General features: G+C 37.9%; 1 protein-coding gene across 2 annotated transcripts in view; it reads right to left on the bottom strand.

The window, feature by feature from the left end:
- Positions 1-21931, bottom strand: part of PSMD14 (proteasome 26S subunit, non-ATPase 14) — a 46480-nt gene extending 24549 nt beyond the window's left edge. Inside the window, exons 1-5 of one of the 2 annotated variants that reach the window (XM_040069862.2) lie at positions 21808-21859; positions 20904-20943; positions 18565-18614; positions 16936-17009; positions 13965-14016 (exon numbers count right to left, since the gene is read on the bottom strand). In XM_040069862.2, the coding sequence (XP_039925796.1) occupies positions 13965-14012 (48 nt within the window). In that variant the 5' untranslated portion in view covers positions 14013-14016; positions 16936-17009; positions 18565-18614; positions 20904-20943; positions 21808-21859. Of the gene's footprint in view, positions 1-13964; positions 14017-16935; positions 17010-18564; positions 18615-20903; positions 20944-21807 lie in introns of both variants that reach the window. The other variant, XM_040069861.2, reaches the window with a different exon arrangement.
- Positions 21932-22966: the final 1035 nt, after the last annotated feature.

Genomic DNA, 22966 nt, shown 5'->3' with positions numbered 1-22966 from the left:
AGCAATCTTATCAGATGCAGTCAAATAGAAAGCAGGCAAGTGTTACACTGGGTACAAACCTGTTACAAGCCATTCAGGCTAAGAGTCAGATAAGTTTCCATTAGTCAGCCTTGCTGCAATGCTAACCTTCGTCAGCTGTAAAATATGGCCAGTTCTCCAATTAACTATGTGTTTCTTACAGTGGTGTGAATGTAAATGCTGCTGGGCTAGCATGATTAACTGGCACCAACACAAACAGCAATTTCCCTTTGCTTCATCAGCTTTCAGCTAAAGAGGACTTGCAGATAAAGGCTATGGGAGTACTTTGCAGATACACTGGTACAGTGAGAGAAAAAACGGACCTCTGATCCCTAGGTGGAAAAGCTGTGAACAAAATACTTTGCTCTTTGCCTTATGAGTAGTTATTCAAAAATTAGCACAACTGTCCCAGGTGTGAATGATTGGTAGAAACAGGTTCTGTGTACTGCTGAAATTGAAAAACACAGGAGGCAGCAGTTTAAATGTCCCTTTCTTGAGGAACAAGAGAAATATTGCTGTTATATACAGAATTCCATATCAGTGTACCTCATTACAGCCAATTAACAGCACATTCATTACTTTATTACCAAATTTCCACTGAAAAGACATAGCTTACTTCTTCATGATATATGTAAACTCAGAAGGGCAACAGAACAACTATGAAAAAGAAAAAGATACTGCACATCAAATTAAGAGAAAAAATGGTACCTTTACACAAAAACTTTATAGATTTAGAATTTTGATTCCATAGTTATAAGCAAAATTGGGGGAACAAAGTTTTGAATAAATTCTTAATTTTCACTGTAAGTGAAAAAATTCAACACAACATGCATCCACATAACATCAAACAAGACACAGCAATCAACACAAGCCGTTACCTCCTGAAGATAAAACCAGCTACTTAAGTAATCGACACATTACATTTGTAAAGGAATTATGCTTTCTGCATGCTTTGATTGTCACACACAGAGAAAAACATCAATCTTCAGAATAAAGCTTTAAAGACAGTACAAGAATTCAGTTGTGGGGTTTTTCCCCCTAAAGTAAATGCATCTATGAGTTCTACATCCAATCTTTATATTATGAATCCAATCTTCATATTTTGAAACTCACATATGTGCATGGATATGTCAACCATACCCACTTCCTAACAGCTTCAAGCTTCTATTTCCAGCTTTGATACTGCTGACCATCATCTCTCAATATTTGCCCTTCCTCACTTCTTACTACTCACTCCTAGTTCTGTCACTTTGGCCTTTTCATCAGCGATCTTCCAGCAGGTTTCTCAGCTGTTCACCTTCCATAGTATTCTCACCAAAAGGTCCATTTTTCATCAACTTCACCCCTTCATCAAGTATCTCCCTGGCCTAGCCCTAGCACAACAGTGAGATGCTCCAGTGGAGAAGTGCTTCTCTAGCACTCACACTGAAAAACTCTGTAAGCAGTTCTGCAGAACATTTCCCAGAACCAGATGGGCAGAGCACCTGCATTACTCATCCTGAATTTTCTGCAATTAAATTGTTTGACTGGCAAAACCTCAAATGCCCAATCGTTTTGTAATGCTGTTCCCATGTTTCTTTCTCCATAAACATGTCAGTTTACTTTTTAAAATGTATCTCTCCTGCTTTAAGTCTATTCACTTAGAAGTGCTCACTTAGAAGACTGAAAGCACAAAGACTCATGTTTCCACTTATCAGTGCAAAGAAAAAAGGCCCAGGTAAGTTGAGTTTTAATTTTAAAAGTGGTTTACTAGTTTGTTAACAAAACCCTTTTTTCATACATAATGCTCTCCCAATTTTCCACCAGTTCTAGACCAGAGATGGTCTGAAGTGAAGATAAATAAACCTAAATAAATAAACCTTGTGCTTTAGGAAGAACCATAATACCCATGCTGTGATTACCAAATGCATTCCAAATTTGCTCCAGATCCACTGTAAGCAACCGTCCCATTACATTACTCAGTAATTTTAAAAATAAAGAATAGTGTAATAAAAATGTCCCCCAGATTAGCACAAATAGGTAGGTCTATGATTTCTGGAAGGTTACTCTTGCTGTTTGACTGAGTCTAACTCCTCAAAAATCAGGAGCTTGAACTGAGGCTTACTCCACAGACTATAGCTCTCAGATGAGCTCTCCTCTATAGAATTTCTAGTGTCTGTTAAAATCACACTGACACCTGTCCTGCAGCTGAGGCATTAATCACAGCTCTGTCCTCTATAGAGATGACTGTCCTCTCAACTTATAAAAGCTTACTCTTCAAAACTTTTCTCATTTTAGGATCAGTTAGTAGATTCACAACTTACAGGGAGGAAACAAACATTAATACTTTTTGTTTCTGTAAGAAGGCAAATGAATCACCTTTAGTTTAAGTGAAAGTAAGAACTAAAGCAGGGTGTTCCTAATATTTCCTTATGATTTCTATATTCCTCGGAGCACCCAAATGCTCATTTACCTTGATGGTGCAGAAGAGGAGATACTTAATATGATACTTCATCAAATCTTCAGGCATTCTATGAACTAAAATAGGTTTTTTTCCAAAACTTTCATTGAATTCCTGTTGCTAGCACCTATAGTCAACAATTTTTCATCATAGGAAACCCTGCTAATCCCAAAAAAGAATTCTTCATTGGTGTAAACCAACTTCCTTAACTTTCGCTATGTTTTTTAAAGCCATAGTATTCACTGTGATGGATTTTACATACTAAATGTGTTTAAATATACATAAAAATTCCTACATTAAAGATTAGGTTATCGACTGCATACTTCACTACTTCATTTTAAGCACATGCAAGACATAGTAAAAATACCAAACATGAGTTTCTATTCTTACCATGCAGTTCAACCAATTTACCTAACTTGTAAAAATTAGCTAATGGTAGTACACAAGGCAGGTTTGTTAATGCTCAGTCATCTTATAAACACACAGCACATATCAAGTATTTCCTTGGTCATTGATGCTTCTTTGTGTGACCTCACTATCTCCTTTCCGTCTGCTCTGTTCTTCTTATAGATTTTAATTACTAGCTAGATTATGGGAAAATTAAAGTCCTCATCGCATGGTACCAATTATGTGTGTTAATTTTCATGTTAATATTCCTTCGTTTTGACAATCAATTACAATGAACTGATCAAAAGAGTACTGAAATTCAGGAACTTTGAGGCGGAAATAATCCATAGGTCAAGTTTCACATTATTTTTCTACCAAAGATAAACTGCCATATAAAATACTATAAGCACACATTTGTTTTTCTCCAGAAAATTCTAAACCAAAGTTCATCAAATTCTTAACATGAAACCTTCAAAGATTTAACAGATAAAGGCAAATGGAATGTGGGTCTTCCAAGAAGTTTTCCTGACTTTAGATGACTGGAAAACAGAGACATTCGGAAACTGGAACCAATTTCTTCCATCTCTGATCACTTGCTTTTCCACAAATGGCTGATAATCTAACACAGTCCTGGAGTGACAGCCCCAGCTTCTGCGTGTTAGTTACACAGTATGTGGGAGCCAGGCTATGAGTTATGTGTTTCGAGATCTCTTTGGCCTGCTTCTGGTAGTCTTTCACAAAAGTTTATGCATTTCTTTCATCAGGCAAAGCAGAAGAAAGATTTTATTAGCTAATCTCTACATGGAGGCAAAGATTCTACATTGACCCTCCACAGCATGCGCTATTACCACTGTTCATAAACTTCACTGCCTGCCAACTTTAACAAAGAAGCACCATCCTTACGAAGCAGAGCACCAAATTAAATTAACTGGTATCAGGAAGCCAGACAAGAAAACGTTTGTGTCTGCAACGCAAAAGGGCTCCTGGTATTTTTGGTTACGTTATCGTATTCAAAAGACAGCTATTGTCTGCACAGTTTTGGAAGACTGTCCATCTCACTGCAAAACAGCAATTATTGCATACCTACAGCTTTACTGGATTATTTCTTGGAGAATTGGAGAAAAATTTGATTTAGAAACTGCAAGGAATACTGAACATTCTTTTTCTCAACTACGCATGTATAAGCTGGATACAGTAATTATTAAAATTAAAGAACTGCTGTTAAAAATACTGTTATGAGTTACTGAAAAATTGATGCTTCTTCTGAACTCTATGCTTCCAGTCACTGAAATGAGCTGCCTGATGGTCACCTCATAATACCCAACCAAGCTTGTTTAGAATGGCAGAATTCCAAGTTCAATGATAACTGATAAAATTAAGTTACCACTATTTAAATAAATCTTTTTTTAGTAAGACTTGTAAGGGAAAAAGAATCACATGCAAGTTACGGACAGAAGATTACACAGCAATATTAAATTATGCATGTTACTATTCTTGTTTCAAATAGTTAAAGAGACAATCCAATATAAAAAGCAGTCCTTTACTTGGGTAGCCCTCGCTGACGAAGTGTTAAAGGCATTTGCCATTCTTACAGGATAAAAACTAACGCCTTGAAGTGTTACCTACTCGGGCCTTTTAGCAAATTTGTTAACACTTTTAGGACTATTACTTCACCTTTCTCTTAGTGTGAACCAATATAAATTATTTAGCCGATTTTATTATTAAATGTGAACTAAAGTGTCATTTTAGAGCACTGCTCTTTATTTGTACTATTTTAGATTTATTCAAATAGGTATAGAAAGCGGACTTGATTAATTACACAAGGAACTGAGAAATATTCCGCAAATGGATACACTTTCCATTGTTTAAACGGATCTGAAACACTGCTCTGATTTCATGCTAATAGCACAAAAGATGATTTTGAAATACATCATAGCTGTTTCAAAGAAACTCAGTTTTGCAGGGGCAACTGTAATAAAAATCCAAAGGCAGTGAACTTAAGTGCTGTAAAGCACATCTCAGCTTTAATGCACCAAACAACTTATTACTGTGTAAAATAAAAGAATCATTACTACTTCTATTTATTTTTGTAACTGGAACAATTTAAGCACAAACACAGGACACACAAGCAAACAATGACTGCTATCATGTTTTATTTCTTTCCCAGTAAACGAAGAAAGAACCTTTTAATAGTTTAATTTTGTGAGTATTAAACAACTAGTGTGAAAAACAAGCTGCATGTAAACTATTTCTACTGCCTCTGCTTCAATGACTAGCTGAGGCAACCTGTTATAGGAGGTGTTAATTGGCAATAGGAGTACAAGTCAGAAGCATGTTCCCCATCGTCCTAACCCAGCAAGGCTAGGTCATTAAAGTGGAAATGAATTCTTTCATGCCGACTTAACCCTTTCACTACATATTTTCAGCTGTTATATCCAAAGACAATTGAGAAAGATTAGCTAAAAAAAAAAAAGAAAAAAAAAAAGCCACCCGCCCCCCGCCCCAATTATTTTTGAATTTAGTTCCCCCACAATTTTTCTTCACTACCCTTCTCTACCTCCTCCAGAACAAGTATTACAGGTAAAGATGATATTTTGTTATGCAGGGAAGGGGGAAAAAAGCAACCGAGGTATAAATGCAATGACAGTCATTATAAAATAATAATTTATCATATTAAAAGATGCATGAAAGGATGAGGCGCTTAAAGTGAGCTTAAAGCTAATATTTTGTGGAAATAAATTCAACTTTGTGTGTACAGCTTTATACAAGGGAAAAAAAAAAAAAAGACATTAAAAATACCAGCTGCAGAGAGGACAAACACGAGCAAGTGTGCAGAGGAGGTAGAGGTATTAATGATAGCAGGGCCTTAAAAGTTCACCAGAGTACCACTGCTCTTCTCCGCTTTTTGCCAGTAAGCGGTAGAACCTGCTGATACATTGATATAAAGAATAAGAAAATTCTTACATCAGCACAGTGTTTTTTACACATTGCTAAGCCTAAAAATCTAAGCAGAGTTGGGATTGTGGAACCATTTTCTTCCTGTACTGAGACAACACACTTATAGAAATTACCAACTCATGTTCCATCAGTGGAAGTGGCAAAGGGAGCGAGGCATATTCTGGGATCTCAATGATTCTAACAACTTTGTCATGACAAGCACCAGAAGCCATGTATTGCATTTTCTGCAGTACAGGAAATTAACATGATCAGTCATGACAGAGAAAATTACTGAGGTTATACAAAAATACGAAAAAATCAGTGAGCTCAATAAAAAAGGGAAAAATATATTACCTTGCACTGTGAATCACACAGTAAAATTAGTAGCAATTTGAAATTTTATTGCTATTTTCAAGTTATTACACGCACAATTTTGTAGTTAGTTCCACATCAACAGCATTAGATTTTGAAGCTACCATTATGTCTAAACAGTTTGTATGTTTAGGTCCATTTTTATACCAATTATAATCAAGCATGCATAACAGACCACAAAATACCATAAGTCTCAGCAAACAGCCTAGATTTCTCAAAGGATCACATTGTCTTGTTACACCATATGTCAGATGAAATAAAAATTGTAGTAATATGTTTAGTCTCAGAGGCTCCAAAATGGACTAGGGATACTAAGGAAGTACTGTGGCATCAACTGCTACCTTAAATTGAAAAAAAACTCAGAAAAAAACCTACCTTAATAGGCTAAATAAAAACTGTCTCAGTATGTTTTACAAAATTCTGTCTCCTAAAAAAAGTTTACCCAGGTTCACATCTACAACAGAACACGAACAGCAATATAGATGGACTTGAAATATATAACATTTCCCATCTCCCTTTCTCTTCAAAACCAAAATTACAAAACACAGAACTTTGTATAGCTTTGAGCAGTTGGTTAAACGGGTTGGGATCATAAATTTGCCAACACCTCTTTGGTGCAGAGCCAAAATTTTACTGCTTAGCTTTTCTGCTTATTTAGGATTTCAGTTTCTGTGGGGTGGTTCTGTGGTTTTCTTTTTCAGCGTGTGTGTGGGGTCGGTTTTGGTTCGGTTTTTTGCTGGGGTTTTGGCAGGAGGCGGGGGGGATATTTCTGTTTTGTTGGTTGGTTGGTTGTTTTGTGGGTATTTTTGGGGGGTGGGAGGTTGGGGGTGTTTGGTGTTTTTTGTTGTTGGTTTGTTTTGTTATTTGACTGTTTTTAACTAAGCAGAACTTCAAACAAAAATAGTGTCTATTTTAATGGGACACACAGACAACATTATTATTAGAAATAAACATTTACTACTCAAAATTAAGAAGCATTCATGATATAAAATTATTTACATATAGCACCTTGATGCAATTTGCAATAGTCAGACTTCCTGCAATATTCCCAACACAACCATTGCATGAAATGGCTGCTTAAGTTTAATCTTCCCTGGCTCAGTGTTTCCTCTATCCTTACCCCATTTAATCTACATAATCATTGAGACACATAATCCAAAGGGGTAGGTGTTCTGTAGTATGCAGTTAATATTCTTCATCAAGCATAAGGACAATTTGGACTAAATGACCTCTAAATACCTCTTCCAACACAAACCATTCTATGACTATATGACAATGTTACGGTTAGCGAAAAGTCATAAGATTAGGGACACAAAACAAATTCTCAGTAACACTGTACATATTTTTGAAAAGAACTGCTGTTTTTCACAGCCTCAATCTACTGGAAATAAAAAGAAGATACAGACAATAAAGCCAGGACTGACCTGTTATCTACTCCCATCAGCATTACAGAAGGTATTGGGATTCAGAACTGAGAGCCTCAAGGTGGACGACGTGTTAGCACCAGTAATTTCGTCTGCCTCCAGAAGTCTTACTCCAATGCAGATTTTTAATTACCTTATTCTAGACACAGTTCTGCCAAGGAGCCAGGGTAGCCCTCAGCAGGTTCTGCCTAAACTCACCCTAAAGTACACTTTGTGAGGCAAAGCAGTTGAAGGTATCTCCTCAATATGAAGAAGAAAGCACAGGGCTCTACATGTCTGTAGGTTCCAAGAGCTGGTCCCAAACCAATCAGCCAACACCCACCACCCCACCAGACCACAATGCTGTAACACAAAAACACTTCAAACTTCCTAGAAAAACTTGCAGAGGACTCTTCTACACAGCAGGAAGAAAAGAGAAACCCTTGTTCAAAGGTGCTGCATAGTAGCATTGCAACTTAATATTCAATTGCATGGGATTTCAGAAAGATAGAATTTCCAAGAGAAATAAATTAAATATTCACTATAAGGCAGCTGTTTCCTGCTTGCAGAAAGGAACATTACAAGTGAATAGGTGTAATGCAAAATATCTCTTCTTCTTTACTCTTTCTTCCCTATGTTCTCTCATTATGGCCACTCATTTCCTTGTCCAAGCTTCTTTGTCTCTTCTGGGGAAAGTCAAAAGTCAGCTGGACTACACTGGCAATTAAATTGAGCAGAGAGAATCTAATTGCCTAATTATTAGGAACATGGAAGTTTAAGATCTGAGGCCAGGAAGAGGCAGCTAAAAATGTTCTCCAGAGTAAAACAGCAGATCAGAGGAAACTGTAATGCTCGGACATAACCCACTTTTTTAGCTATTTTGGTTTTATGCTTGTCTCTGATTAAGGTATCTAAGACATGTCTGTAGTGCAGCCACCCTACCTTAAGACAGCCTTGATAACACAAATTACACACAGGTTTTAAGAAAAATTATATGACTCAACTGTACTTCAAATGTATGAGAACTATACTCTGATTTGCCACCTCCAGCAACTCTCAAACAAGCCTAATGTGACCTGTGGAGTTACTGTGTCCAGCAAAACCAGACCCAGGCCACACCTGGACCCTAAATTTGATATGAAGCTTTTGTTGAACAACCCTGTACCAAAGCACTAATCAATGCAGTAAAACATTCACCTGAGACAGTGAAAGTAAAACAGAAGTCTACTATCTCTAAGGTGGGGGTTTTTTTCTCCTTAAAACAAAATCATGTGTTTTGTAAATAAAAACTGATTCTGAGACTTTCTACAGAAGATAATGCAGGCAATCAAGTCTTCTGAACTTTCTATGGGATTTCATGCTGGATATTTTCAATGTATGACAAATGTTTGTCACTGAGAAAATTTTTTTATTCCTTAAATGGGTTAACAGCTTCCAGGAAAAAAAAAAACAAAACAAAACTGGAATAACCCACCCAAAACACACACTATGTCATCTACTGGGAATTACATTTGAGTTCTTGAAATAGTAACATCCTTCGTACTTGAGAACTTTGCTGGAAAATATCTCAGAAACAATGGCATAGAAACAATGCACAATTTTAAGAGCTGTAATTCAGATTTATTCCCCTGGCCAAATATTTGCACCAAAGGTTCATTTAAAGCTTCAAATACATATGAGAAGCAGGCAACAGTGCACCTCCACAACTCAAACCACATAAAGCATACATACACCCAGGAGACACAGAAAGGAGAAAGTCATACAGCTAAACAGATACTGAAATACCAGAACACTCTACTGCTTTACAATGAAGAAGGTACTTAATCAAAAACAATGGATTTGCATCCTTCAAATTAAAACACAAGCTGTTTCAAGAATCAATGAACCAAAATAATTTTCAGTATGATGTTAAGGTGTTGCAGTTTTTCCTGTTTGAGATCTTGGTGTGTTTTTGGGTTGTTTTGTTTGGGTTGTTGTTTTTGTGGGGTGTTTTTTTCTTTTTTAGAGAAAAGTGTGTGAGTTTGTTTTGGGTTTGAGGCTTTTTAGTTGTTGGTGGATGTTTTTGTTTACATATGGAAGATGTAAGATGCAAGAAAAAGTCATACTTCAAATGACACATCAGCTTAATGAAGTAACTCAAAGAAATTTGCAACTAATTGTTAATTGGGAATGATCCACACTGAGCCTGACCCTCCCTCTGTCTTCTAGACCATCCAATTCTCTTTGGAAGCCCCACAAAAGAGTGCACTGCGCTGGCCTCTGACAACCACCCTGACTAGATCAGCACACAAAGCAGAACTTCAGAGCAGCAGCAGGTCTCCCAGGTTCCCATGGTGCCAGAGATTTACTAAATAGGATAAGCATGTTCTAAAAAACCCAAGATCCTATGAAGGGAAAAAGGTTCCACAGCACCAAGCAGTGCAATATTTGAAACCTCCTAATCAAAGTGACAGTTTTCAAGTGCCATTTGCAATGCCCTAATCTGGAAACATCCCAGCTAACCCATCTGATCAACTATTTCACAGATGGAAGCACTTGATGGCTAATTGGCAAGTCAATGATTCAAATAAAATAGCTATCTGCACATCTTTTTCTATATTCCAAGTCAAGGTGTAAACACTCCTTATAAGACACAGGTCAGTTCTCTGTCTCCCCCTCCCTTCCCACTGGAATTTTTCCCATTCCCCTCTGTCATGAAATACGTTAATTCAAAAACACAGAATCAGTTTTATTTTTCATTTATTGTACTAGAACAGTTGTCTGCACTAACAGAGCAGTGTAAATGAGTATTTTCAAAAATCTACCAAGCAATGAAAAATTACTTTAGAAGCCTCTTTTAAAAGTGTCATTATTTCACAGCTTCCTATCACATCTGGATTCAGAAAAGCAGACAGCATTTGCTAGTATGGACAAGAACTTGCTTAACTTGATTTATTGTTCTCTAAGTCATGGGGAGAGAAAGCTTGGCTACAAATGCACTTAATTTGCTCACACCCTTTGCAGTGGGACTGCCTAATAGAGGCATATGTGGAACTGATTTCACCAGCAAACAATAGTTCAGCATACAAAATGAAGAGGAGTGTTGCTCCAAATCCCCGCCTGCTACATAAGCAGAATGCTTTTATGTACCCCACAAACCTGTTCATTTGTCTGCAGCAAATGTACAATGCAAATCGAAGCACTAAACCACAGTGAAATTCTGTGGTAGGCAGTATTCCAGAGGGACAAACGGGAACAGACAGAAAAGAATGAATCAGGAAAGAGAAGATAACTAGAAAAATCCAACGTGACAATGGGCAGAAGCAGAGAGAAAGGAGACCATATTAAGATAAGAAGAACAAGGGTATTGCCAGAACCATAATTTCCCAAATCTTAATTTCCCATAAACTACAAGAGGGAAATTGAAGTAGTAAGATTTTCTTTGAGACATCACAACATTGTCAATCTTTTACATCTTTTCTAAAAGGCTTCAATCATTCATTCATTCACAAAACAAAATTAGGGACCAAGTCTACAACACAAGTCATGTAAGACAAACAATTTCTGCATGAAGCAGTGTTCCAAAGGAGGTCATACTTCTGGCATCAAGTTCAAAACTAAACACGGTACCTCGCCATAAAAAGAACACACAGCTAACAATCAAGTGCACCATCAGAAAATACTGTGAATGGCTTATGTGATGTCAAAAAGTTGTAAGATTCTCTTCCCTTCTCCTCTCTTGTCCACCTCCTGCCCCACTAAGATAGCCCTTGTCCACCTGTGATTAAAAGAGAAGAAATGCCTCAGGATTTCTAAGCCACATTTCACTGGAAGGAAAGCTTGCTGAAGTATCAGTTTAAGATTACTTCCTTAATGATCTGTTTATTAGCTATTTGAAGACAGGCTTAGGGTAGATGGGATTTAGCACTGACCACCTCTGGACATCTGAAGTCCAATCAGCGACTCAATAGCATCCTGAAGGAGCACGTAAGGAAAGAGAACCACAAATTCAGCTACAGTAGTTCTCAAGTGTAATACACTACATCAAAGGACTTGAAAAGTATATTGCAAACACATGAATTTAAAGTGTATTTGGGACAACACATCTGAATTTGGAAATTAAGAAGACCAAGAAAAGCTAAATGAGAAAATAATCAGAAGAGGGAATTTTTCTGAGGGGAAAGAGCCAAGTAACTGCTGCTGAAGAAGCTAAAGCAAGCCACTGAGAAAGAATGCCTTGGCAGAAATCAAACAGGAACTGTGCTGACCAAGCATCTGCTGGTACTTTAATATCAGTTACAAAGCAAACCAAGCAGACTCTTAGCAGACTTCATGTGATGCAGTCCTCTTGCTAAGCAGACTCCAAGCTACAATAAGAAGAAATCTCCAAGCTATGTGATAAAGTTACTTTGAAAATGCTTCTTTTTCTACCAGACTATGTACACAGATGATTCTTATGCTGGCAAGAATGACTCAGATGTTTGTACTATGTTCAACCCTTAGAACAACCGTGACACAGCAATAAGAACAAAAAGCTTTGTACTGTTGTTTAAAACACTCTAGTACAAACAAATGGTAATAATTTCGCTTTTTAGCATTACAAAATATATCCAAGAAATACCTTCCTCCTCTCTTCTATCTCAAAGACATCTGATTCACTCTGGATTACCTCTCAATCTGAATTATTACCAATTGATACTCAGAACATAAGTGACCTTTCAAGATCCTTTGAAACACAGTATTTTAAGGACATAAAAATATTCTATTTGAAAAGCCTTCTTGCTGATTCAATAAACCAAAAGACTACAAATGTAGTCACGACATCCAGTGTGAGCAGCAACTTGAGTAAAGAGCAATTCAGTTTTATGCCTTTTTTTTTAATCCAACACATACTCATCAACTTATTTAAGAGACAACTCGATATTTAAACAAACACAGAGCAGCTCTGCAGGCCAAAGCTACCAGGAGTTCAGCGAGCTTCCTCTGAATGTTATGTTCTATTGTCTGCCACAGTTTGCTAGCAAGCTTTAAGTTAAAGATGAAAAATTCAGGAAACAGCAGAGAGTTAACCATAAATTTGAAAAACAGCTTTGATATGCGTCAAGTTCAGAGAGGACTAAGAAGTGAAAGCTTGAGAGATTAGACTGCACAGATGTTAAAAAATGAAGAGTCATGAAGCAGGCTGGCAGCTCAGAGGAACAAGAGAAATAACTGTTTAAGAAAGTGAAACTAAAAATATCTGAGGGCGGCTTGAAGATTCACTAAGAGAACGTGAATAGAATTTTAGCTATAAAAAGGGGAAAAAAATTATGCACCAAAAGTTACAGCTTATTTGGCAAAACATCTAGAGTCTGTATATCAGCCTGGAATATTTCACCAAATGCTTCAGTATTAAACTACTCCTGTAGTTATACTGGACACAAACAGACTATACACAACCAAAAAAAGCTTTGGGTTTAGCAATTTCAATCATCCCAAAAGAAACCCTGCACACACATCCTGAACCCCAAGACATACAGAACTGATCCCTCCAGAAGAACAAGAATCTGGATTCTCAATTTAGAAAGAGGCCAGGAGGCAGATGAGGAAACAGAGAAAGGCCAGCTACTGCAGCCAACCAAATGAAAGGACTACAAAGGAAATGACACTGGAGCCCATTCCTTAAGGAAATAATTCTTCCTACAGACCTCAAAGTAGTTCCTAATTATTTTTTCCCATTATTGTACCCACAGTAATGAGCACAATGTAACAAGATCAGCTTGACTTTATTTTTGAAGACTGCTGGTTATGCCAGTTGATCAAGGCAAAAAGCACTAGGACTTGCTGCAAAGGTAGTGAATAGATCTCTCACTGGAACAGGACAGCTGCTTTTTGCTGTGAGTAGTTACAGAAGTGAGGACAATCAACAAGAGGAGACACAACAAAACACAGATACAGGTAGCTACAACTACCCATAAGTGATAAATTCAATTCAAATTACCTCTTGAAATTTATGTATACCTCAGTATCTTATAATGCCCCATTCACAATGTGATCCAAGAAACGAAATACGTAATTTATGAAAGAGGTGTGGATGTGCTTGGCCATTTAGAATACCCCTCATGTTCTGAAACTACATATTACTGGAAACTGTTTTTTAAAAAAATGTATTATGTGCTTCCAATGCTTTATATTACAAATTTTTAAATGTTGAGACACAAAAAGAAAGGTTTATAAACATTCTGTAAACTTAGTGCCAACACAGGTATTCACGTTTACAAAAAGAAAAAAAAACCTCAGGTTGTAACAAAGATTTGCATACACATACAAAAACTCAAATCAAAGATAGAACTGGTTTTTGATGCTGTTTTAAAATATAATAGTATAATAGAAGGAATACTCCAGAATTGATTAATTTTAAAGAAAAGATTGACAAGCTATATACTAACCTGTCCCAGCCCAGGCATACCTCCTCCCAGTCGCAGAAGTCTATCCATATTTCTAGAAAAACAGAAACAAAGGAAAAATGTTCCCAAGCTCGAAATGTTTACTAAATTGTTATCTATATAATTCACCTTCAGTCACTCAGTATGTCAAAAATATTGGTGGTAATTACAACACAACATCAGACTTCCTGTTAATTAACACCACATATTAATTCAAGAAGCTGTCTTCCATGCTAATTAAAAGACTTTGTTTTATTGCTTTGGTTTTGGGTTATCCCCATTTCTGAAGACGAACACCCTTGTCAAACTTTCCAAACTTTCCAAAACATTCAATTAATTGGGGGATTTTTGTTGCTTATGATCAGTACCTACAGCCAGAAAGTTCTTAATACTTATTAGATATACAATCAAATTTACTTTCGTTTGCTCAGAAATCATCAATAAAAATCTTAAACTAAGGATTTTAACATCCTCATTAGTAAGTTCCGTGCTAATTAACTTACAGCTTGTCAGTTATCATCAAAACTACACGTGAAAGACACTAAGCAGATTATGGATCTCTGAATTAGCATCAAAAGCTTTTTTTTAATGAACTCATTATACTAAAAGAAATACTGTAAAGTAAACATTTAATATGTATATAGTTAGAAGACTAGTGACAGTACAGTCATTTATTACATTCCCAGTGATGCATGTGCCAATGCTTTAGTGCAAGATTATTCCAATCAATGAAACATCTTACTTAATAAAAAACAAAACAAAACAAAAAAAACCCAAACAAAAAATCCTAAAAATAATTTAACCCTCCCCCCCCATTAGTTTTTGTGTCTTGTAACTTTCAAAGGGGTGGTCCCCAGGAATAAAGGCTGTTAAGATGCCGAACCAAAAAATTATACTGCTGTTTCTTTCTCTACAGTTTCTTCACTTTCTGTTGTTGAAAAGACATCTACAATTTCACAGTGGATACCTAAGTACAGGTTCTGCCCCAGCTTTAAGAGAACTTTACCATGCTTACTTGGCTTTTTCAACTTCTTAGATCTCTACAAAAAAAACTTACAGATTAAAAAAAAAAAAAAAAAAAGTCTACTAAATATTAAACAGCTGTTTTCAGCAAATCAAGCAATTTCCAAGGCTTACAGAAATCAGAAATTTTTACTTTTTGTGAAAGGCTTATTTGTGAAATAGAAGACACAAAGTACAGCATTGAAAATTATGGTCTTAATTGGACAAGCTTTAATACAACACAAAACAGCCTGTTTCGGTGATATGAAAGCAATTGAGAACACCAAGTATGATTTCCAAAATATGTTCATTCTCCAAGTGGATGTTACATTACACACAAGAGAATTACACACCCGATTTCAGATTACATTAACAATATTTATTCAATAGCCTTCTTTAGAAAGCAATTATGCAAAAGAACTTGAAAAATATATTTGCTTTGTATATGATGAAGGTGAATTTCACCGTAGTTTTCATAATTTCTTCTGATATTTGCTAGAATTTTTACTGGCTAAAAAATAACAAGTTTTATTTCAGTAAAAGTTTAAAACAAATAGTTTAACACACAAAGAAGCAGCATTTTACTTCCTACTTTAACAACTTCATAATGATACCCAAGATACATTGATCAGAAATACCTGCTCTACTTGCTAAGTTCACTTCCCCGGTTCAATGAACTATCAGGCTATTAGTTTAATATGATTCATTCTCTTGATTTTATAGAACCTGCAAGTCCAACAAGTGCAGTCTCACCTAGCAGTAACTACTTTCTTAAAGCTCCACTGGCACCATATAAATTAAAAAGGAGTTTATTAAAGGGTCAGTAGTTATGCTTCATTTTTTCAGTAAGTCATTGAAACTAAGCTTCTTTTTTAGAGGAAAAAGCTGCACACAGTGTATATGCTTTTCCTGAACTACAATAAATCCCAAAGCAAGTTGGAGGATTTCCTTGGAAAGGTTAAGTTGCTGTTTAAAGATATTATGTAAGCATATGTTAAATGGCTTCAATAAAACAGTCACAATGTTACCACAAATTAACGCCAACTATAGTTCATTTTACCCCCTCTGTGGTAGATACTCCTCCATTGAAACTCACAATGATTCATCTTCTGTGACACTGAAGAGGGCTGAAGAGTAACTAAGAAGTATATTTAAACTACTAAAACTATTATTTTAATCCATCATGGTGGTTTGTTTAAGAAACTTTTAGTCTCTACAACTGGTAACCCTAAAAATGCTAGTTCTGACAACTACAGCAACTTCCATAAACTGATGAAGTCCATTACCTATGTACATTTAAGAAATAATAAAAAAAACAACAAATACTATAACACAAGTGAAAAGCAATAGCTTGTACTAATTAATTAATATTTTTTTACACAGTTTATTCCAGTTTGTAACCCAACAGTATAGTACATCATTTATAAAAACCATATATTTTGCCATATTAGAGTTGGATTAGACTAATGTGTTAAACAAACTGATTATTTATCAGCATAACTTTACATCAAAATTTCACTGTCTTACAAAACAGGAGGGATGTAACATTCCCACAGACTAGTCACTGAACTGAGATAATCAGATTTCCAAGACAGCAGCACGGACAGAAAATCTCCAAAACCCAGTTCTAGATGCACTCCAAATTATTTCACTAGCTCCATGACCCGATTCTGGATTAGAACTTTGGCAACCAATGCTTTACTTGCCTATTTGTAACTGATTATGGTTTAGGAGGCTGTAGTCTATATGGACCTAAACACATCTGTTTATTGAGATGTATAAACATCTGAAAAATTTAGGTCAGTGAACCATGTTCACCAAAACAGATTTTAATTTTTGTTAATCCATTTAAATGTTATTTCAGCCATAAACTCCATTCCTCAAACAATGCTTTTGTAAAGCTTGAACAAAATTTTTAGACATTAATGAAGCTAACTTTAGCCTTTACAAATAAAGCAACTACATTTCTAACCTGGTGCTCAGAGAACAAACTCGGCAGCAGCTCCCACTTTTTGACTGTAAAGATGAGACCAGTAGGTTTCTTTCCTGTAGAAGAAAACAGAAAGGAGAAAGGAAGAAACCCAGTAAAATTCAGAAACGATGGTATGTTTAAAATGTTACACTGATAAGCTGCAAAAGGACAAGGCACCATTGAAGTAAAACCCAAAGAATGTTTACTTTTTTTTTCCCTTTTACCATACAAGTCCTTGAAGTGGTACATGCCATGTCTTGCTCAACTATCCATAATACTGCAAGAAGCTTCCAATTTTCTCAAAATTGCATGTAAAAATATTCTAATAATTCATTTAAGCAATTTAAAGCTAATTGATAATTTTAAATGCTGTTAGAAACTGAAACCATGGTTTCTTTTCACTATTTTGGAAGCTCTTGCTGTAGCTAAGATGCCCTAAGGCACCAAGGGTAAGAGCAGTCTGCAGGTACAGAAAGTTTTCCTGTTCATTTCAGCAAGAGCAGTTGGTGTGACTGGAAAAGTCACAAAGATCTTTAGGTTTGCCTGAATTCAGGGAGAGAAAGGCTGCCTCACATTCAATTTAGGAGTTAAAATTCACGTTATCCTCCTCCCTGAGAATACTGCCCATTAATTGCATCCACTCAATCATTTGTAGAGCAGTGTTTCAAAACAGATCTGTGAAATGATCTGATAGACATTTTTTTCAATGTCAGTGTTAACATAAGGAGCAATGAGGAAGCTGCTGCTGCTCACCAACTTGATGCTGCTTTCTCAGTACTGCCAGGACAGCCATTTGTGCAGCCCTGCAGCAAGCTGAGAGGCTATCAAAAACACTGGGGTTAACCTTGTTCACTTCTCTGAGAGGCTTCGCGCTGCATCCCAGAAATAGTTGTCTTGGCATAAGAGAAAAAGAGGTCTTGGAAAAGCTGATTGCTTGCAACACTAATACAGGCTCCAGAAGACATTTCTGTCAAATCATTCTTTAAGCTAAAGCTGCTCAAAGAATGTCTGTGGGTTTTTGGGGGTTGGTTTTGGGTTTTTGTTTGGGTGGGGGATTTTTGTTTTGCTTTCTAGTAACTGAGGCAATTTAACAGAGACCTTTTTGAAGCTTATCTCAAAGTAGTACAAGAGCAAAGGAAGATGTGCTCACCTTACCAGAAAGCTGGAAGAGAAAGAACAAGTCAGAGTTTCTCAGCGCTGACAGGCTGAACTGGAAATCACTAACAAGTTGAAAGGAAAGTTATTATCCTTCTGCCAACTTTGCAGAAGGAAATGATCCAGGAGAGATCACAAGAGCGAGTAGCACAGGCTACAACAGAATTGCAGATACTTCTTCAACTGGGCTTGAGTTATTCACCTTTAGCCACCTGACCACACAATGGTCTTGCATTCCCTACCCCACTTACTACAAAGATATGAAATAAACAAATCTCTCTGAGCTTGGTCTGTTCCCCAGGGAGGCACATGGTAACCTACAGCTGAGAATCTTACCTCTACTACAAAGTGCAAAAGCTGAGTTGATTAGCAATTTCTTTGTTGCACACACGCAAATTACATTACATACTTACATTATATAGACGTATAAATAAAACCCAGAAAAGTAAACAAACAGTTCACAGTAAATCTCACCTCTTTTCCTTCCAAAGTTGGCAAAAGGTATTTTGATTGTTTCTTCCTGCCTGCAAGGAAGAGTTAACAGTCTCTGTTTAAAGTGAAACTTTCAGGAAGTACATGTATCCAACAGTTCTGTATCAGAAAAAATACAGAAGCACAGTTAGCATAATAAACTTGGATTTTGGTGCACTGCAGGATTTGGATGACATGCACTCATCACTGAAATCAATATGGTCACTAATGGCTTAAAAAAAAGAATTAAATTGTTTCTCTGCTTATGTATGTCCATGATTGGAAACACCATTACTAAAAGAAGCTTGGTCATAGGATGTTATTTAAAAATCCAAACTTCCATTACTGAAATTTTCTTGTAACTATCCTTACCTCAAAAGGGAAAAATAGTTGATATTAATAATGCAGTGTGAGTACACACAGAGCATCTCAAAACTGATCTGAAAACAGAAATTTTAAAACCCATGTCTAATATTTGCTCCTAATACTACTGTCAGGTAACTGTAATAATTGGAAAGAGTTGCCCTTCTGGAGAACTCTGGTTCACCCCTCAGTTGTTCACTGGTATTTTCAAGTCACTTAAATTCAGACTTTTAATAATGAAAACATTTTTTCTTAGGTAGCATAGGGATGAAGTTATATAAAAGGATTATGCACAAATGTGTACACACGTATAGGTATAAACCAATAGCTACTGTGTTTATACTTGGCATGTTTCAGCATGTATTTTGAAATCAACTTGAAACAGTCTTAAATTACTCTATCTCCTTGCATGAGACACATGAGTTTCACACTACAGTGCACTATTTTTATCTAGCATTAACACTCCACAATATGATCCCTCAATGAAAGAGGGTTCTCCTGGTTTGGCAACTTTTGAGTCAGTAGAGAAATAAATATCAAAATCAGCTCTGACATACATAGAAAACAATGGCTACTAAACTGCCCTATTAGTGGAGGGAGTATCAGGCTACACACAGGTGACAGCCATTTACTTTGCAATTTGTACACTGAGTGACTAGATGCAAATCATTTCATCTTCAGTAACTCAGCTTCTCCACCTGAGACTACACAACAAGCTTTGCACAAGCACTTCCAGAGCTCCTGTTGAGGAGATGCACGCAGCAGATGATCAACAATTTTATTAACAGTGCTCAAAAGTGGTTCAAGGTTTTTGGTGCAACTGCAACCATTTCAGATTCACTAGGGATGATAAACAGCTGCAGAAGTAAATCAGCTGAGAAACTGCACATTGGAGAAAATCATTATTTCACCAAGAAAAAAACCCACTGCAGTTAAAGTCATCAAACCTGAGCAGAGATTTCACATGTGAAAAGGTGTGTGTGTGGGGGGGGGGGGGAGCTAGTCTATCTTCCCATGCATTTTGTACTAAATGAAGAAAAAAAATATACATGTTACCATCAGTTGTAAGTAAGCTGTACATTAAAGCTAGAATTTAATCATGTCATGCATGAATGCAGTTTCAGTAGTGCAAGTCCAGAGTTACATGACTTTGGCTTCCACATCACGCACAGTTCTGTAAACCCAGACCTAGTTTCTGGATCACACAGAGCTGAATCTCAATAGACCTGAGCTGGACTAGGTGGTTTGCAGGTCAGCTTCACAGACTCCACTTTCCCACTTCCAGAAGTACAGCAAACCTAATCCTACCACATTCATTGCTGAGCTGGAGTTACTTGAGTAACACAGGTTCAAACAGACTGCTTTAAAGCTACTGAAGTACCTTCACATAAAACTCACAGATAAGCAAAGATTCATTAACAAGCTGCATCATCACAGAAACAGACAGAATTAATTTTATGTAATACATGAAGTAATGGCCTTCTCTGAAATCTGCAAAAAGGCAAGCAGACACACAACTATTGTGGAACTATGCAGCAGTCCAACAAGTACTGATCATACCAGTTCTCTATTATTCAAGGTGTCCTTAACACCTGCCCTTTCCCATCATCCTAGATGTTACAAGGTAGTTATAGGTACTATTAGTTTATACCCCATAATTCTTGTCAGGAGCAAATCACTTCCAAGCAAGTTGACAAACTAATTTGTATACTGTATTATTCAATACTGTTTTTAAAGCGTTCTCTAACTTATAATGTTCTAAATCATAGTTTTCAAATTAATATCATTGAAATGACATGTTACAACAGATGACGGAACACAACATTTCCCAATAAGTTGCAGGCTAAACCCTGTTGCTCAAAATTCAGAAGTAACTCATATGCAAGCCAATTTCTGAATTTCTTCACAAGCAGGTATTTCTCACTGCCTCAATACGGTCACAAACAGCGAATGCTCTGTTTTCCAAGTTTACTCCCTACCTGAGGCATACAGGACACCTTGGACGCCCAGTGCTGACAGCTTTAAGATAAACAGAAATCTGTCAGTCTTTTCAGCTTGCCTAGTACCATTTCAGTTACATATAGCTTTGAGATACATTTGCATAGAACTTCTTTTTAAAAAGTAAATCTCGATCCCTGTTGGTTTTCTGTTTTGCGTAGTATACAGAATACAACTGCAACCTTAAGACATGGCGCCAGCACAATGTTTACAAGTATCCAACTATATGACACAAATTTGTTACAGAAACATTACTTAAGTCAGCTGCATACTGGAAATAGCATCGTTATTTTTTAATTATCGCTCCTTTTTTACTTAATTCTGCTTCCTTCCCCTTCAGGTATCCCAGCCAGGGCTTTTGCCGTGCCCCGCTAACTCCAGCTGCCCTGCCGGGGATCGTGGCAGTGCTGCACTCCGGGAGCAGCAGCGCTGCCGTCCGTGAGGCGCCTCCGAGGGGGCACAGAGCGCTGGTGCTGCCCGCAGCACGAACCCGCGCCCGTGCCTGCCGAAGCAGGGCGGCCGCCGCGGGCCGGGCGGAGGCGGCCGGGTGCCGGGGCCCGTGCGGCGCCGAGGCCCGTCCGGATCCAGCGGCTGGGCCCCCGCCCTGAGCCGCTCCCCGGCCCTTCTCGCCGCCTCCCCCCGGTCCGTCCGCAGCTGCCGCCGCCGCCCTGAAGCGCCCGGAGTTCCCAAAGGAAAGCCCAGGGGCCCAACGCGTTCCCCGCCCGGTGCCTCCCGCCAGGGCCGCCCCGTCCCGCTCCCGTCCGCGGCCCTGCCCGGCGCTCGGGCCGACTCCCCGGGCCGCGCAGAGGCCGCCGCCGCCGCCGCCGCGCAGAGGCCGCCGCGGGGCCCCTCAGCACCCCGGAGCGGAGCCGGCCGGGCCCTCACCTGGGCCGGAGCCGCCTGGGCCGCGGTGAATCAGCCGGATCTCATTCAAACCGAGCCCTTCCCGGTTCACAGGGCACACGGCAGCGGCTTCCGGCCCCGCAGGCGGCGGGGAGGAGCTTCTGAGAGCGGAGAGCGCCGAGGGGGCGCGGCCTCCGAGTGGAACGGGCCGCGGCCGAGCGCCGTGAGCTGCGCTGTTGTGAAGGGCTGTGTGCTAACTTTGTCCCTTTGCAGCCGAATGTCACCAGTGCCGGAACCACGGCACGACAGGATGCCACAAGAACCAGCAAATGAGTCGTCAATAAAAGAATGTTTATTGTAGTGGGAACAGTATCACATGCACTCCTCTCAAAAACAGTATAACAAAAAATATGAAGATTTAGAGAAGAGAAATATGGGTGACCATCTGTATAAAACCAGTGCTAGCAGAAATGGGAAAGCATGAGAATTTTCACCAAGCAAAGATAATAGGGAGATAACCACGCAAAGGCATGCATGCTGATGAATGATGGAAACTTTTCTGATGAAAATAGAGAAGCAAATTTGAATTTCTATTACCCACATGTTAGTTCTGGAGCAAAAACTCTGTTGGAAATTGAAAGAGGAAAACACAAGGCCAAGGGAGCACATTACCAGGCAGCATGTGCGCAAGATGTGGATCTCAGTGCCCCTTAGGAATTTATTATGGCTAACAGAATAAAAATTTTTATTGATGTATATGTAGTTACTGAAATACTGCAAGTATTTTAGAAAGTATTGGAACAGCATAAGAACTATACAAGCAATTGCTTAGGACTCTCTCTAGAATTTCTGCCATGCATGACCAAGAAGAGCCTCATGGTTTATGTGAAAGCTCCTTTAAAGAGCAAAAATGTAATATTAGAAGATGATCAGCATTTCCTGGTCACAGAACACCTATATGGAAGCAGGTAAAAAGGTACTAAATTATAAATTACATGGGAATAACCTCAGACAGATATAGCCACCACTTCCACAACATTTCAGCAGACACAGAAGTCTTAGGTTTTTATACCGTGAAATATTAAATTAATCCAAAGAAAATTAATCCAAACAGAATTACCATTATATGGTATTCTGCTTTTTAAGAGGGGGCAATGTTTTTGAAAAGCAAAATAATTTTCTCTTCCATTTTGTTTTCAGA

The sequence above is a fragment of the Hirundo rustica genome, chromosome 7, assembly GCF_015227805.2.
Source record: "Hirundo rustica isolate bHirRus1 chromosome 7, bHirRus1.pri.v3, whole genome shotgun sequence".
In the NCBI taxonomy this organism is placed as follows: domain Eukaryota; kingdom Metazoa; phylum Chordata; class Aves; order Passeriformes; family Hirundinidae; genus Hirundo; species Hirundo rustica.
Note: the sequence above shows the minus strand (reverse complement) of the source record. Positions and strands in the feature narration are given on the sequence as shown.